Source organism: Marmota marmota, unplaced genomic scaffold (genome assembly GCF_001458135.2).
Source record: "Marmota marmota marmota unplaced genomic scaffold, marMar, whole genome shotgun sequence".
NCBI classification, from domain to species: Eukaryota; Metazoa; Chordata; class Mammalia; order Rodentia; family Sciuridae; genus Marmota; species Marmota marmota.
This window is the reverse complement of record NW_025999977.1, coordinates 6456410-6472364: the sequence shown is the minus strand read 5'-3', so window position 1 is coordinate 6472364 and position 15955 is coordinate 6456410. Positions and strand designations below refer to the sequence as shown.

The following is a 15955-nucleotide window of genomic DNA, read 5'->3' as shown; positions in this document are numbered from 1 at the left end:
GTTCCTTGGCTCCTCGCAATCTGACAGGCAATGAGTGTGCTTCAGTGATCTTAAATCCTTTTAGACTAATTTGTGACCGAGCAGAAAAATAGCTAGCACCTTGGAATCCAGCGTCCGAAAAGCATAGAACCAGGTACTGCCAATTAAAGAGCCTTTCGGATAATCATATCAAAGCAGATCACACCAGCCTTCTGATAACACCAGAGCCAGTGCCTAGAGAGAGAAGAGCCCAGAGTTTCACTTCAGTGAGGGGAAAGAAAGGGATTTGAGTGGCCTGGTCTCATCAGAGCCCAGGAAGTCGCAGGGAGTGGATTTCTGCACTAGAATGTTACCTCTGTGCAGTCAGTGTGTGCTCAGCGCCCCACGGCTGCCTCTGCATAGCCAAAGGCCATTTCCAGGAGCCTCTGGCCCCGCAGTCACTGGCCTGCTAGTTAATTGCCACACGGACTTCATGACACATGGGCAGATAATATGACATTTTCGGTTTCTGTCACTAGCAAACGCCACAACGTCGCTTGCACTAGTTGCTAAGAAGCTGTCAGAAACCATTAGCAGTTGGCTAAAGTCGCCCTATGGCATTTCCTCATAGCATCAGCAAAACGAGCATAAATCACCCACTGGAGCCTACTGCTATCCTAATGAGGCTGTAAGCTTGTTTATGGACTAGCATCATTTTTATGATTATTTCCACCTTTTCAGTTTGCCTTCATTTGGCGGCAAGAGAAGTCAGCTCCAGGAATGAAGTCACTGCTGACATTTTACAAATGTGGTTCAGAGCTGCTGCCTGCTGCCGTGTGGTCGGCCGGCGGTTCTCCAAGTTTGTTTAGTGATCTTAAAAATAAAAAAAAAAGGAAATAAATCCTCTGGAGACCGCATAGAGGTGACTGTATCAAATTGCAGAGTGAATGGAAATGCTAAAGGTACAATTGACCATTGAGACTCTCCTCTGAGGTCGAGACGTTCCGAGATCAATTTTCAATTTTCGAAAGTGGAAGAGGTTAAACAATTTATTAAAATCTATGAAAGTGTTTGCTTTTAGAATAGTCTGTTTTATTATGCTCTTCTCCTTCCCCATCGTCTCCGTTTCCCTGACTGTGTCGGAAAGGAGCAGGGTTTATTGTTCTAGGCTTTTCTGAACATGCACCAGTATTTACACTGGATTGAAAGCATTTGCTTCCAATGAAAATCTTGTCTTAGATTACAACCCAGCAGTGTAATTTCCCTCCCAGATGGGAGTAAAGTAGCTGTATTTGCCTAAAAACAGTAGGAAGAACAAACTGTGCATTAAGCCAAGGCTGTTTTTGGCTTGAGCTAATGATGTAATAGAAACCTTTTATTCGGGAGAGGTCACTGCCAGGGACTGAAGGGGGTGATCTGGCTCCTGCTTGAAAGGTTTCTCCATTGTATCTACATAAGTCTTCACTTAAAAAATTCTGTTCCTAATGCTTCTGCTTTCATACAGCAGAAATAAACAGGAAAGGTTCTGGTGAGTGTTACACATGGAATGCAGAAAACCTTCCTCCCCTAATGGAGTATATAATTCAGGTGCCCTCAAGGCACGCTTTCAGGAATTCTTTTGCCCGAGGTAATGGGAAGCTAAGGCTGCTTTAAGGCCTTGATTATCTATTGATGCACAAAGCTGGAAAAAAGTCATCTCCACTGGATTATAGTAGATATTTCCATAAATTATCAATGAATTCTCTTCTAGGCAGGCGCTAGGCATTGCTTGCTAAATTAATCTGAAGGGGTTTGAGATGGATAAAAAGGCTATTCTTTTTAAAGGTGGAAAACAATCATGAGAGGTGGGGAAAAACAGTATTGTTAGGTTAGAAGCTTTTCATTTTTAATCAATGATCAAGTCATATATTTCTTTTCCTTGGTTACCTTTTGCATATTGAAAGTGGATTAGCCCATTGAAAATTTAAATGCTGAGGGTTGTTTTCCTTTCTCATGTTTCTTTAATGAATTGTTATTTTATATGGTGAATTGCTTCTCTGTATAAAAAGCCTCTTTAAATACTGGACTTTCAAAGAATTTATTAGGCAAACCCAAGGGGACTTGTCATAAAACACTTGGTTATGCAAATAAAGACTTGGGTAGGCTGGAAGGGAGCATTGATTTAGGGATGAGGTTGTCTGGTCCAGAATGGACCCCAGCAGCTCCACATCCAGCCACATGACCTTGAGCCAGTCACCAAACACAGGACTTTCTTCTCTGATGAAGTGATGGCTTTGGGTTGGAGGGTCCTCATGATCTCTTCCAGTAAGGGTCCAGACTGTGATTCTGTGGACCTTTAACAACATAGATCACTTAAAATACGGCGAAATTATGGATTGTAAACCAATAAAAGTTTAAATTCAGAAGCTGTGCAAAAGTTTGGCATTTGTAGCATATGCTACAATAATAGTAGAAATGTTGACATTAGTTCCTCACCCAACAAAGTTTTCCAACTTCAGCTCAGCTCAAGTCAAGGCAATTGAAAACACATAAAATAAAATAAAAATGTGGGTCACTTTTCTTTTTTTTCTCAAGGGCGGGGGTTGGGTTTCCTGAGGGAGCTATTACAAATAATTGAGTTTTAACATAACTACTGTAGGTTAGACTGGCATAACTGAAAATGAAATAGAGAATTCTTTTTGGATGTAGGACCTCAAGAAAAGAAATGGGAAATAGAGAAGTTCATGAAGCCATGTAAATGAATCTGAAGCTAGTTCTTATGTCTAGTCACTGGGAAATCTGTCTTACCACAGTTAGCAGGTTCTTTGGACTCTACGGATTGCCCTCCAATAACTTTTTTAACTAGAGGAATGTGCTCTGGGGTCTATTTGTTATCTCATTTCTAAGCCTGGCTCCTGTAGCTCTTCTTTTCTGGACCCAGATCAACCAGTCCATTTCTAAAAGGCAGAGGCATCCATGGAGACCAGGGCCCTAGGTGGCTCACTGGAGGGGGATGTTTGACAGAAGCTTTGATACTTGTTAATGTAGTGGGTCGAGTCCATTATTGTTTTCCCTTTTGACTTTGGTACCAAGACAAAAAAAAAAAAAAAAAATAGCTNCTTGGCTCCTCGCAATCTGACAGGCAATGAGTGTGCTTCAGTGATCTTAAATCCTTTTAGACTAATTTGTGACCGAGCAGAAAAATAGCTACTTCCATTTGGATCTTGTGACTTATTTTCGACACTGATTATATGGATGGAAATTTTATATTTTTTCTTGTTAAATGTGGCATTATAAAAGGAGTACTACTTTTTTTTTATTTTGTTGCATCACAGAGCCAAAATATATTCTATAAGAAACAGTTTAAATGTTATTTAAAAAAATGGAAAAATAGGATCCAATATAGAAGACTAGATTACCAAGTGACTTCAGGATGCAAAAAAATTTAAATCTAGAAGACATTTTAGAAACTGCCTGGATTACTAATGTAATGTAATTCCAACTTAACTATTCATTTAGCATAACTTTATTTGATTTAAATAGTAGTTGTTTTCTAATTTAAAAACCATTTCAGGGGGTTTTTCCCTTATAAAACCGGATGCTCTTCCCTAAGAAAAAATTCTATTCTATTTGAAGCATTCCTATGTCAAAGTTCTTATATGATGGATTACCTACATTTCCCTGTCCTAGTTTAACCAGTCTTAAGATTGGTGGAAATAGTTGATATCTTAAATGCATCTTCTCACAAGTTGATGTCGATGACTGTATGTGGAATTTGAATACCCAGGCAGCAACAGTTCATGACTACCGCCATATTTAACTCCCTAGTAGAGTTAGACAGTCTCAATGAGTCTCAGCTATGCAGATTGGAATATTACCAAGGCAACAAAGCCACTAAAGAGATTGGCTATTTCCCTCCATTCCCTTTGACCTTTAGCACTGTTCTTTGGAAGAAGTTCTTTAGACCTGATTACTTTTGAGCCTAGGCCTTGTTCTTTCTCTTTTGTCTCGAAAAAAAAAGAAAAGTACCAAAGAAACTATTAATCATTTAAATTGCTCTTTTGGTTTTGTTTATATCCAAAGGCATTCTATTTGAATAAAGCATGTCAAGGTAGCATCAGTCAAAATTTGATTCACTATGTTTGCAGGTGATGGCTTGGACAACAGTGTAGCTTCCCCCAGCACAGGTGACGATGATGACCCTGATAAGGACAAAAAGCGTCACAAAAAGCGTGGCATCTTTCCCAAAGTAGCCACAAATATCATGAGGGCGTGGCTGTTCCAGCATCTAACAGTAAGTGGATTCTAAATGACATATGTAAACTAAATATGGACAATGAACCAGTTTTGATAGAAAAATAAATGATCCCTCTGGACTTGAAATATTTCTTAAATCACTGTGTTCGCACAGTTTTTGCAAAGTGTTAGCACTTGTTTCCTAGTTACGTACCCCACATGAGGAGTTTTCTTTGAAGTTCGCTATTGCAATTTTGTTAACCTTTGTAAGTTATAAGGTTTAGGAGTTCATGTGCACTTGTGATTTTAAGTGTGTGTGTTAATGATGTTGCTTTTCTAAAGTGTGACCCTGAAGTATTTAAAAGAAAGTTAGTCAAACCCTAGAGAGAATGACTTAATATCTTCAGTGAATAGCTTTAGTGGACCTTTACAGTGAACAGTCCACAAAAATTTAAATCATGTTGCAATGGCAAGATGATCGCATAATTTGATGTTAAGTGGCTTGAGAGCACCAGCTTCCATTACAAAACACTCATGTGAGTCAGAGTTCCCAGTGAAAGTTGTCCCTGCATTTAGAACTGTAAAGGAAAACAGCAATATACAGTCAGCTCTTCCTGTGTAGTCCCTTGTGATTTTTCAAGTAGAGTAACAGTTTATATTGTCTGTGTGAGTATTGCTGTTTTCACTGCAGGAATTCTCCTGGAGATGTGAGAAACTGGAAATTTGGGGCTTTATACCACCAGGGGATTTATTTTGTTTGGGTATTGTTCTGAATGAATTTCATGTTCAAAATATTTATAATCATAATATTTTGGTGGATATTTTTGTAAGTGCATACAGATTTGATGACATCTGAGGAGGGAAACAAAAACGAAAATTTATGGATAAAATAACATTTTAAAAATCAGCAAAATTGTTGACCAGGGGATTTTCAATATAAGGGACAAGTGATGGATTTAGACAGGCTGTAGCCCAGCTGCATAGATGAATGAATGTTAAAAACTCAACTTTTTTATTCATGTCAGGAGCAAATCCTTTATGTTACTATTTTTAGCCTACTTTGCTTTTCTTAAAGTCATTTCCCATCCCACCCATGACCCCTTAGATATTGAGGTTCATTCTGCATTGTTACAAACATGTCCAGAACCTGTTGACCTCATTCCCTTGCCTGCTTTCTAAGCCATGCTCCTCAGTGAGTTGTCTTGGGACAGGGAGGGAAACCTAGGGGAACACTGAAGGCCACTTTGGTTCTGCTTCTCTGGATAGAAGTTGAGCCTCCAATAATTCTCAAGGTATAAATTAATCCTTATGTTCCAGCATTGGTGAATCAAATGAAAACCAAGAGCAGTAGAAGTAAAATAATAATAATAATAATAATAATAATAATAATAATAATAATAATAATAATTCTTTCTTTCTCTTCTTCCCACCATGATTCCCGATAGTATCTTGACTATGCTGAGCATTTTTGAATGAACTTGAGGGCTTGGTGAATGCTGGAAGTTAGTCTAGGATTCAGATTGTTTTACCTGTTATAATTTTGGTATCATATTAAGTTCACCTAAAATCTGACTCAGGTACCATTACTCATCTGCCGCTTGTTGCATGTAGGAAGAAGGTATTCTCAGATCTGCCTCATGCAAGTTTCCTATTGAGGTTTATCAATCACTGTTGAACTTGGGGGAAGGAGGACTAGGGTGTCCAGGTCATGCCATGAAAAACAATAGTATGACATTTAGAGGAAAAGTGGCAATAGGTCAAAGGTACACATGCCAGGATACTATTTCCTCACTAGCTAACCTGCTCTTGAGTGAGGGGATCGAATCAGAATGAGCCTGAAGTCACAACCAGACTATTTCTATTTCTTAACCGAACAGGAAAAATGAATGGATTTCTTCAGCCCCATCTCAATCAGCAGGGGAGCTTTGGCTTTACTTGAAACTGAGATGCCCCTGAATAAAATATAATCAAATATTAGTTCAGACAGAATCAGGAGAGAGAGAGAGAGAGAGAGAGAGAGAGAGAGAGAGAGAGAGAGAAGCAAGTTTTTTATTCATCTGCCAGATTTTCCATTTTTCTAGGCTGTACCCTTGCGAAAAACCTTGCAGAGAGCTATATTATCTTTTTAAAAAAACAAAAATCCTTTCTAACATTGTGATTATACCTGGATTGCAATGCTTGTGTGGACTATGCATTACTGGGGCAATCGTAAGAGAAATTATTCATGAGCTGCCTGATTTCTTAAGGCCTGGCTAATTGCCTACGGTTTTAGAGTCTTTGCTGGCCTGTGTCACTGCCCTGGAAGAGGAAGTCCATGCCTCCATGTCTCTCTGGCTTTCTATGAGTGTTCATAGAAGTTGCCTTGTGGAGTCCATTGGATATTTGAACCCTCCTTGCCCACGTCAATGCCATCTGCTCAGACAGAAATATTGATAACAGTCTGAAAGAGCTAATTGCTCTCAGAACATCGTCTAAAAAAAACAAGGTAGAGATATAAAATATTCACACCATTCCTTCCCCCAAAGAGAAAAATTCCCTCCCTCCTCTTAATTGCAAGAGCAAATAAATTCCCATTTACAAAGAACACCCTCCCTTTTGTTTTGTTATTCTCCTTAAATGAATGCCTGATCTTCATTGATACATTTTTCATCAAGAGCTCCTTCCAAAACATTCTATGGAATAAAAAATACTATAGATATCAAAGAGGTTTTTCTTGTCATTGTTGTTGATTGTCCAGATATGAGTACTGACATCTCATTCTAATCCATTAGTAACTTTATTTCAAGTTCTGAGAGACTTTCAGGGATACATGATTCATTAGGAAGACTGAACACATTTTAAATAATCACATCATTGCTATGTGATTTTTGCAGTTTATCTAGAAAATCCTTTCTGAAATTTTGCTGGATAATAAAAGAACAATTGAAACTATGGCTAATCAAAACAATAGCGATAACCATTGATTGACAAATTGTAAATGAATCTTTTTTTTTTAAATGCCAAAAGGCATACTCTAAAGCCTCACATACCTTATTGAAAGCAAATTGCTATTTTTTTTCTTTTTGAAATAAATGGATCAATCTTTTCATTGAGTTTATTCAGTTAAAAAAAATCTGCCCATGAAAGGGCTTTCAAGCATTTGTGTGTTAGAAGAGTAGAATAGGCCCTGAATAAAAACCTTTCTGGATTTGCACCCCAGCTGCATGAGAAGAAAAATGTGCTGGTCTGTAGTTATCCACAGGTAGATTTAATCAGTAGCACATTTTACTACTCCAAAGAGAGAACTGAAAGCTCATTCTTGGACTCGAAGTCTCTAGCAAGCTAAACTGCACATACTTGTGTATAATGAAAACAATAAAAGAAAAGGAAACAAGTTTTAAACTTTGGTGATTATGGAGTAAAAGGAAATTTCAGTGCAGTATATTCCCAGCTTCGACTTAGTTGAACATTTGCCAGTGTTGATAAGTAGAGAAGTTCTCTTAAAAGAAAAGATTCCCTGGAATTGAAAAGAATGACTGGCATGATTTAGATAATAAGAGAGAATTCAAAGAAAATAAAAGCATGTATTAATAGAAATGCTTGCATTTGCCTGAAGAGAAATTATTGCAAACAATTAAAAAGTACTTAATATTTGCATATGAGTCATTGTATCATCACAATCCATTCAGGGACTTATGTCACATCAAGGTGTGTGGTGTGTGTGTGTGTGTGTGTGTGTGTGTGGTGTCCCTTCTTGAGGGTGTTATTCCAGTTGTAAACAGCCTACTATGTCATAATACTTAAGCTATGTAAGTATGTAAACAGCCTACTATGTAAACAGCCTACTATGTCATAATACTATGTCATAATACTTTGTGACGCAATGTAGCAGAAAAACCGGTAATATGCAAAGCACTTTCATATTACCGGTTTTTCTGCTACATTGCGTCACAAAGAAGTGTATTCAAGGACCTAGTGAAAAATGAGGAAAAGAAATAAATTTAATGTTTAAAGTACAAATCAAAGATCTTTCTTCTTTTTTGTTTGCCTACCCGATCATATTGCAGTTTTCAATATAATCTAAGTGGAGAAGAGGTTAATGTGGTTCTTATTTAAAATATGCAGAGACTATTTTTCTGCATGAAGCCACTGTGTGTGTCTCAGGAATCCTGAAAGTTAGGGGCAGTGGAGATATTTAAAATGTATACCTGCAGATTCAAATGAAAAAAGCATTCAAGAGTCAATATTTGGCATGGACCAATAGGAGAGGGGACCCTGAAGGTTAATGGGGGAAGAGGTGATCCAGAAGGTTATTATGGGGAGGCAATCCAGAAGATTACTGGGGGAAAGTGATCCAGAAGGTAAAACAATTTTTTATTCACATTTCCTCCAACCCCCCATCTTTTCATTCATCTTGAGGATCCCCTTGGTTTAAACCTGACAATTGAGACAAAGTTTATTTCTGAGTCATACACATATATTTACTGTGTGTTTTTGTTTCTTTTCAATTTTTTTTTTGCATGTGAACTTGTAGCCTGGAAAATATTTTGTGTGTGTGTGTGTGTGTGTGTGTGTGTGTGTGGCCAAATTTATGTCTTCATTTCTGATTTATAAGACTTTCCTCTATTGTGGATAAAGCCAATGTGAGGGGTTGTAGAATCTTCCAGGTTGAGAATGGCGTTTCCATAGAAACACTATTAGATGAAAAGTGCCCTGCGGGTCCGCCGCTCTAAGGATGGAGTAAATGGAATTGAATTGGGAATTGAATGCTCTAGAAGAGACAGATGTTGTTTCATTGGTTTTGCTTTTGGTAACAAGATCTGTTGGAGACATCTTACTGTCATATCTCTGCCTGCGATTTTGGAAGAATTACTGTCTAACCATTATGAATTATTATGACAATGAAAAAGTAGTTCTAATTGTTATCTAGCTAACCCATTCTGTTGGTCAAAGTGAGTGAAAGGTCAGAAGGTAGATAGATGGACCTATAGGTGGGCTCACAGGTAGGTAACAGAAGGCATTTATTTTCTCTTCTCCCATTTGCATTTCTCTTTCTGCCCTTCACCTCCACATTCCGTCAGCTTAAACAGTGAACATTCTTAGTGAATATTCCTTCCCTGATGGCTTTCTTCAGCCACCTGTGTCCCAAAAGATGTGAGGCAGTCCTGAGAAGCTGGTGGGGGCAGAACAGCCATATTGGTGAATTCTTGCCCAAAATGTCTGTCAGAGTAATATAGAGTATTTGAGAAAGGCTGCTCCTTCCTCAAAGTTGTCCTAACCTGCCTTGATTTTCATGTGCCTGAGCCCAGGGAAGTGATTTCTGGAGTTAGTAGGTAACTTTGACCCCTTCTTTTAGTATGTGTAATCTGCAGATGTATTTTTATATTAAAATGCTTGAAAACTAGTATAAAGGCAATTTGTCCCCTTTCAGATGTTCATGTACCATATCAAGAAGGAGCTCTTTTAAACATATGAGAGGAGGATCTTTGTCCTTATTACTTTTGCCCTTTTAAGTAGTTGTCATTTACCTTCTCCTCTGACCAAAGCTAGTACTTGCTGAAACAATCTCAGGTTTGAAATGATGAGACTCCCTCTCTTCATCTTAAAAAGATCTCTGCTACTTTGAAGATAGCATTTTTCAACTTTGATTAGATAAGGACCCTGACTACTTTTCACCCAAGTGGGAATCATTTGTCTCAGGAGGAAAATGGAACAGACTATTTAATTACTCGAAGGGATTATTGGAATGTCCTAATTCTTCTGTGATATACATCATATAAACTCTGTTTTAATCATGAAGCGGGTGGCTTCCAGATTCTGGGGCAACTGCCTTTTTCTTTTTCTTAGCTAGTTATTGAAATCCTAATGGGATGGGTGATGAATTTTCTTAGGTCAGGTAAACTGAAAAGGCTACAGCTGGAATTCTTCACCCAGAAGAATCGGAGTTAATACTAATGATCATTGTGAATTAGAAGATCAAAGGGGAAGCATCAGCCTGTTCTCCAAGTTGCTGCCCCAGAGGCCATTAGTGACCTGGCAGAGCTCTCTCCCAGCCTTGAGCACCTCCTACCCGGTGCAGGCCTTTCTTCCCCACTCCCAGTTATGCACCTCTGACCTGGGGTAATTACAGTCCGTTGATGAGGAGGCATTGGGAAAACAATCAAAAGTAAAAACAAAAGTCGAACTTCAAAATTGCCCATTTATCCAGGTACATAGGACTCATAAACCAATAGGCTTTGACAGGACTCTGTGTTTTTTGGATTGTGATGGAGATTTTTGAGATTTTTCATGCTGTCAAATAAATGTTTTTTATTTATTTCACTGATGATGCCTTCTCTATGGGATTATTGTAATGTCTGGCCGGCAACCCTTCTAAAATTTTCCTTTTGTTTCCAAAGCTAAAACAAAAATACACAATAGTTTTTCTCATATTCTCTCGCCCCCACCACCACCCTTTCCTTTTTTGTAGGACTAGGGATTGAGATCAGAGCTCTGTGCACGGGAAGCAAGCACTCTATCACTAAGCTATTTCCCCAGTCCCTCTGATATACTCTTAATTAGGAGAATTAAATATAAGATTAAGTTTAAAACAAAAGTGCCCACATAAGCACAATTTATTAAGTCAATGGTTTCTGATGCAGAAGACCATTTGAACACTAGCCAGCCATTTATAGACTTTAAAGTATACATCAATATCATGTCTCATTTTTATTCCAATTAATGACGATGTTTTTGAAGATAAAATACCAAACTTGATCCGCAAGTATGCAACTGCTCCTCCTCAATTGATCTTTCAGATTAAAACTGAAGCACCACAAGTGTATGTGTAAACATATACATTTAGACATACACATATGTCTATATGTGTATGCATACATCTATATATACACATATTTATATATACACACATACATATACGTGTATGCATACATCTATATATACACATATTTATATATACACACATACATATACGTGTATATGTATGTATGCACACATTTAAACTAACTCAATCAAATCCTTAGGAATTTTACTTTATCATCATCATCATCATCATCATCATCATCATCATTATCATCATCATCATCATCATCATCGTGTTACTGGGGATTGTACCCAAAACCTCACACATACTAGGCAAGCACTTTCTCACTGAGCTACATCCCCACCCTTTTTTATATTTAAGAAAGGGTCTTGCTACATTGCCCTAGCTGGCCTCTAATTTTTGATCCTGCTGTATCAGACTCCTGAGTAATAGGGAATAGGGGTGTGCATCACAAAGCCCAGCTCAGGAACTTTATATCATATAAACCTGACTTTACTTTCTCAGTGTTTAAGATTTCTAGAAGATACCTTACCTTTAAGTATGAAGGTTTGAAAGAAAATCAGATGGTTTTGTTTCAGAATGGATTTTAGTGTAGTGTTTTGGGTTGGTTTGGTTGGTTGACTATTTTGCTAGTAGAAGTAAAATCACTATGTTATGAAGTGTAGCAAATTTTGACTTAACTGGAGACATCTCTGTTACATCTCAGTCTTTCTTACTAAAGTATGAATGTGACTTTGGGATATTCCTACATATTTGCATGTATGCATTTTTCAGTAGGACAAATCATCTCTGAACCATTGCCATTTCTAACAAGCCTAGGTGGGAAAAGTAATCTTTTTAGTTTTTAATTATTTTTTACTTCTTTTGAGCTCCTGCATAGGCATGTTCAGGGCTCTAATTTTTCTTTCTGCTGCTGAAGCCACATGCTAAGGGGCTACCAAACATATGTCTGTTGCAGGAATCACAGAAACCTCTTGGCCATGTCCCAAGCTTACACGTCATATGCACAATGCAATGATGTTTCAAAAACAATTTTGTTGATGCTCCAAGGTAATACAAATGATAGTGATTGTGTAGATTCACATTGAAATGATTACTGGTGATGAGAGTGCTGGTGGTTCAGTGTTGCTTGCTCCTGTGTTTGCAGAGCACTGAGCTTGGTGCAGTTGGCATGGTCAGTGGACTTGATACTTCAGGGTATCAAGAATAGAGAGGAGCTCTCAAGAACTCAGATAGGACAACTCATTTTGGTGGGCCAGTAGAGAGCTTCTGGAAGCAAAATATAGCTGACAGGGTTGTGCCTTGCAGTTTTTTAACTTTTAAAAGACAAAAATTTTAAGTTCTTGTTTTTCTAGCCATTACAAAACATGTTCAGGCAGCCAATTATAGCCCAATGAACATGGCTTTCAATTCAAAGTATATTGCTCTATCTAAAGAAAAGTTAGACCCTAAATATTTAACTCAATGTTATAACTGTCAATACCCTAAGTTAGTTGATACTTAAAGGATACAAATGACTTTGTTTTACATTTTTTGAAATATTCTGAAATAGAGATCTTTGGTAACTATTTGAATCTAAATGTTCTGCTGGCATTATCTTTTCAGAAAAAAAAATTATGAGACAATGTATGTGCCCTTCAAATCTGTTGGTGTCTTTGCTTTTCAGTTTTTAATATTCTGTGGTTGAGCCGGGCATGGTGTTGTATGTCTGTATCCCAACTGCTTGAAAGACTGAGGCTGGGGATGGCAAGTTTGAGGCCAGCCTGGGCAACTTAGTGAGACACTGTCTCAAATAAAAAGAGATAAGGATGTAATTCAGTGATAGTGCATACCTGGGTTCAATCACCAGCACCACCAAAAAAAAAAAAAAAAAGAAAAAGAAAACTGTGGTCAGTTTATCTATTTTTACATTAACTTTGTCACTAGTATCCCTGAGTACCCAAGGGCTCTCAGTTGTCCTATGACATAGGTGGCCCCGAGAATTTGGTGTCGCAGGAAGTTTTGAGAGGTTTAGAGGCCAGGAGGTATACTTTGTTCATGTGAATGTTTATCCTAAAAAAAAAAAAAAATGATCACAAATATTTTTTCCATTGCAGTTTAAAGAAGTTTAGGAACAATTCTTACTACCACCTAAAATGAGCCAGTTTCCAACTCTCTAGGGGAGAAGCTCTACAAATATGATTTGACCTCATTTAAAAAAAAAAAGAAACAGGATTAATTCTTGCCTACAAAATGTTATTTTTATCATTTGTTTAGACAGCAATTTAATAATTGCTTGGCTATTTTGATATTGGATCATTTTATCTTTTTAGCAGCTGAAGAAAAAATTGATCAAAAGGCTAAATAAAATCATGAGTATCTCAGTGGTGCTTTATAGATGAATTTTTTTCACATACATTTGACTCTGAAGATAAACCTGTGAGGTAGGCAGGATGAAAAAAAAATGAAGTATAAAGAACTTAATGGTTTTTCTCAAGGTCAAAAGCTATGAACTGGCTGAGCTCAAACTTAAATTTCCATGTGCTTTTCCACTGAGCTGCCTCACCAACACAGGACAAATCAAATCACATTATGGGAGTTTGAGGTGTAATTATAATCTCTTGCTACAGCTATCTTAATAATAATAATAATAATAATAATAATTATTATTATTATTATTAGTTAAAAATTTGAAAATTTTGGCATAAAACCTTAGAATGCAACTAAGATTGGTTTACTGGCAACTAAGATTTTTTTCTTTTTTTTCTTTTCTGGATTCTTTCTCCAAATGTCAAATATCTGCCCTTCTAAAAGACAAAACTACGGCTATTGATAGTTTACAATAATCTTAGTGATTTCTGAATTGTTAGAATTTCAAATTTGAGACACTATTTAACTATTCCTCCTTCCTGACAGAAATATGTAAATCTCTACCCATGTCTATTACTAGCAATGTCTGATGGGGGTTTGGGGTTGAAGGATCTTTCCTTATGCAAATCCTAACTAAACCTAACACAGAATTTAGCTCCTTGAGGATTTTTTTTTTTTTTGCCTGTCACGTGGCCAGGACGCCAAAGAGCTATGTCTTTAATTTGCTTTATGGAGATAGAAGAAACTGCTTATGCAGCCCCGATTACTCTTGAACCTACAATCCAACTGTCGATTCTCAGCAAAGAAGGCTGCTAAACCCTGGAGAATTAAGCCGCCGCTCTGGGGTATGACACTGAGGTCTGATCATTTTAAAGCTAGTAATAAACAGAATCCTAAAATTCTTATGAATAAAATGTAATTTTAGTAATGTTTCCATAAACAGTGGTAATGGTGGCATTTTAGTAGGCAGTGACATTAGTCACATCGAAATTGCACCACATTGGCTTTTAAATTACTCCACCTGTCTGTGTGAATAGAATTTTCAGTGTAAAAGCAGAGAGACAGCTGCTGCTAATGTCTCCTTCTCCCCGTGCAGATAATGCTGGCAAATCTACATGCATAAAGGACTGGTTTGTGATGTAAAACGGTACCTGACCCCGCTGGCTCCTGAGCTACAAAGCAATACCTTTAATTACCAGTGGCTGTGTTTAGTTGTTGATATAAAAATGTCAGCTTCCAGGAGTGTAACCTCAGGTTCACTCCCTCTAGTAATGTCACACGCTGTACACTGTTTTGCTTCCACCCACATCCGTACTGCGATGGGTAAGCATTTATCTTGATGTGTTTCAGAAACATGCCCAGTATTAATACTTAAAAGGAAAACACCTAATACTGCATGAACTTGATTGATGATCTTTTCATTCGAGAACTTTTACAGATTAGTGGAATCTGGTTCCCTCTTGCTTGCCAGAAGAGAAATATGGCACAATGTTTATACCTTCAAAGGGCTTACTGTTATTCATCTAATACAAATGCAGGTCCTTATGTGAGAGGGGGGGCAAGCATTTCATAGAGAAGGAATGGGAAAGCATAGAAGGGCTGCAGAATATCACATTTTTTTTTCCTATGTGCTTATACTTCTTGTTGATAGATGATGAAGTTGACTTTCTGGAGAAGGCTATTTATCCTTAGTTTTTTTTGGTTATGGTTGACTGTAGCAGCTCCATTGAAATGAGAATGACCCAGGCAGGAGGATCCTCTTGTTCGAGATAGATGCCTGTTGCCAACAATGCATTTGGTGAAATGGTAAATAGGAGATATACGTGTCTGGCTCATTTGCAGGCATTCTTTTTGACTTCTTTCACACAACTGGTGTTTTCGTGTTTAATTTAACAAGGAATGAGTAGTAAATGAAAGCTGCTGCCTGAAATCCCACTGTGAGCGTGTTTTGCACTTGGCTCCCCAGTGACAAGGCAATTTGTGAAATTATGTGATGGAGTAATTAGATGAAGCCAGGGCTCCTGATTGTTGCCATGCATATGTGGCGAGGGTTTGTTGGGAAGAGGGAGGGGGAGCAAAAAATAGATTATTACCCTGGCAAGTTGGCTCAAAGCTTCTTCATTTATTTGTAAACAGAATATTTAGTGACCGCATAGGAAGTAGCTGTAATCACCAGCTCATAAAGAAACCACAGCAGAGCTTTTGGATTTTTGCAGAGTGCTCATGTAAAATTTAAGCTGGGAGGCAGAGTCCCTGTTAATGTAATTAGGATCTAATTTACCACCCTTTGCACACAGATGTAATAATGTCTAGATATTTATTCTATCTTTAAGCACGTTACATATACCTCAGTGCAGCCGTTACTGAACAGAAACAGGTGTGAGCACTTTCCTAATTCATTTTCACACTGTAAACACATAGCAATTTAAGGGAAATATTTACCAAAAACGAGGGGAAGGAATGTCTGCAAATGAGGCAGTAATGGACAGTTGCCCTTTATGTACTGATGGATTTCTCAATGGTTAAGTAAATTAAAGCAAATGCTAGAAAAATCAATAGGCCAGCATAGTCTTGGTTTTGCCTCATAGACTTCAGGACAGAATGACAGATGTGGTGTCTATGACCCATTTA

The 15955-nt window shown here is 37.7% G+C and overlaps 1 protein-coding gene across 6 annotated transcripts in view; it reads left to right on the top strand.

Annotated features, from left to right (window-relative positions):
- Meis1 (Meis homeobox 1) overlaps nt 1-15955 on the top strand; it is a 137019-nt gene that overhangs the window by 72040 nt on the left and 49024 nt on the right. For all 6 annotated transcript variants that reach the window (XM_048804207.1, XM_015479596.2, XM_048804209.1 and 3 more), the window contains exon 8: nt 4086-4231. In XM_048804207.1, the coding sequence (XP_048660164.1) occupies nt 4086-4231 (146 nt within the window). The remainder of the gene's footprint in view (nt 1-4085; nt 4232-15955) is intronic.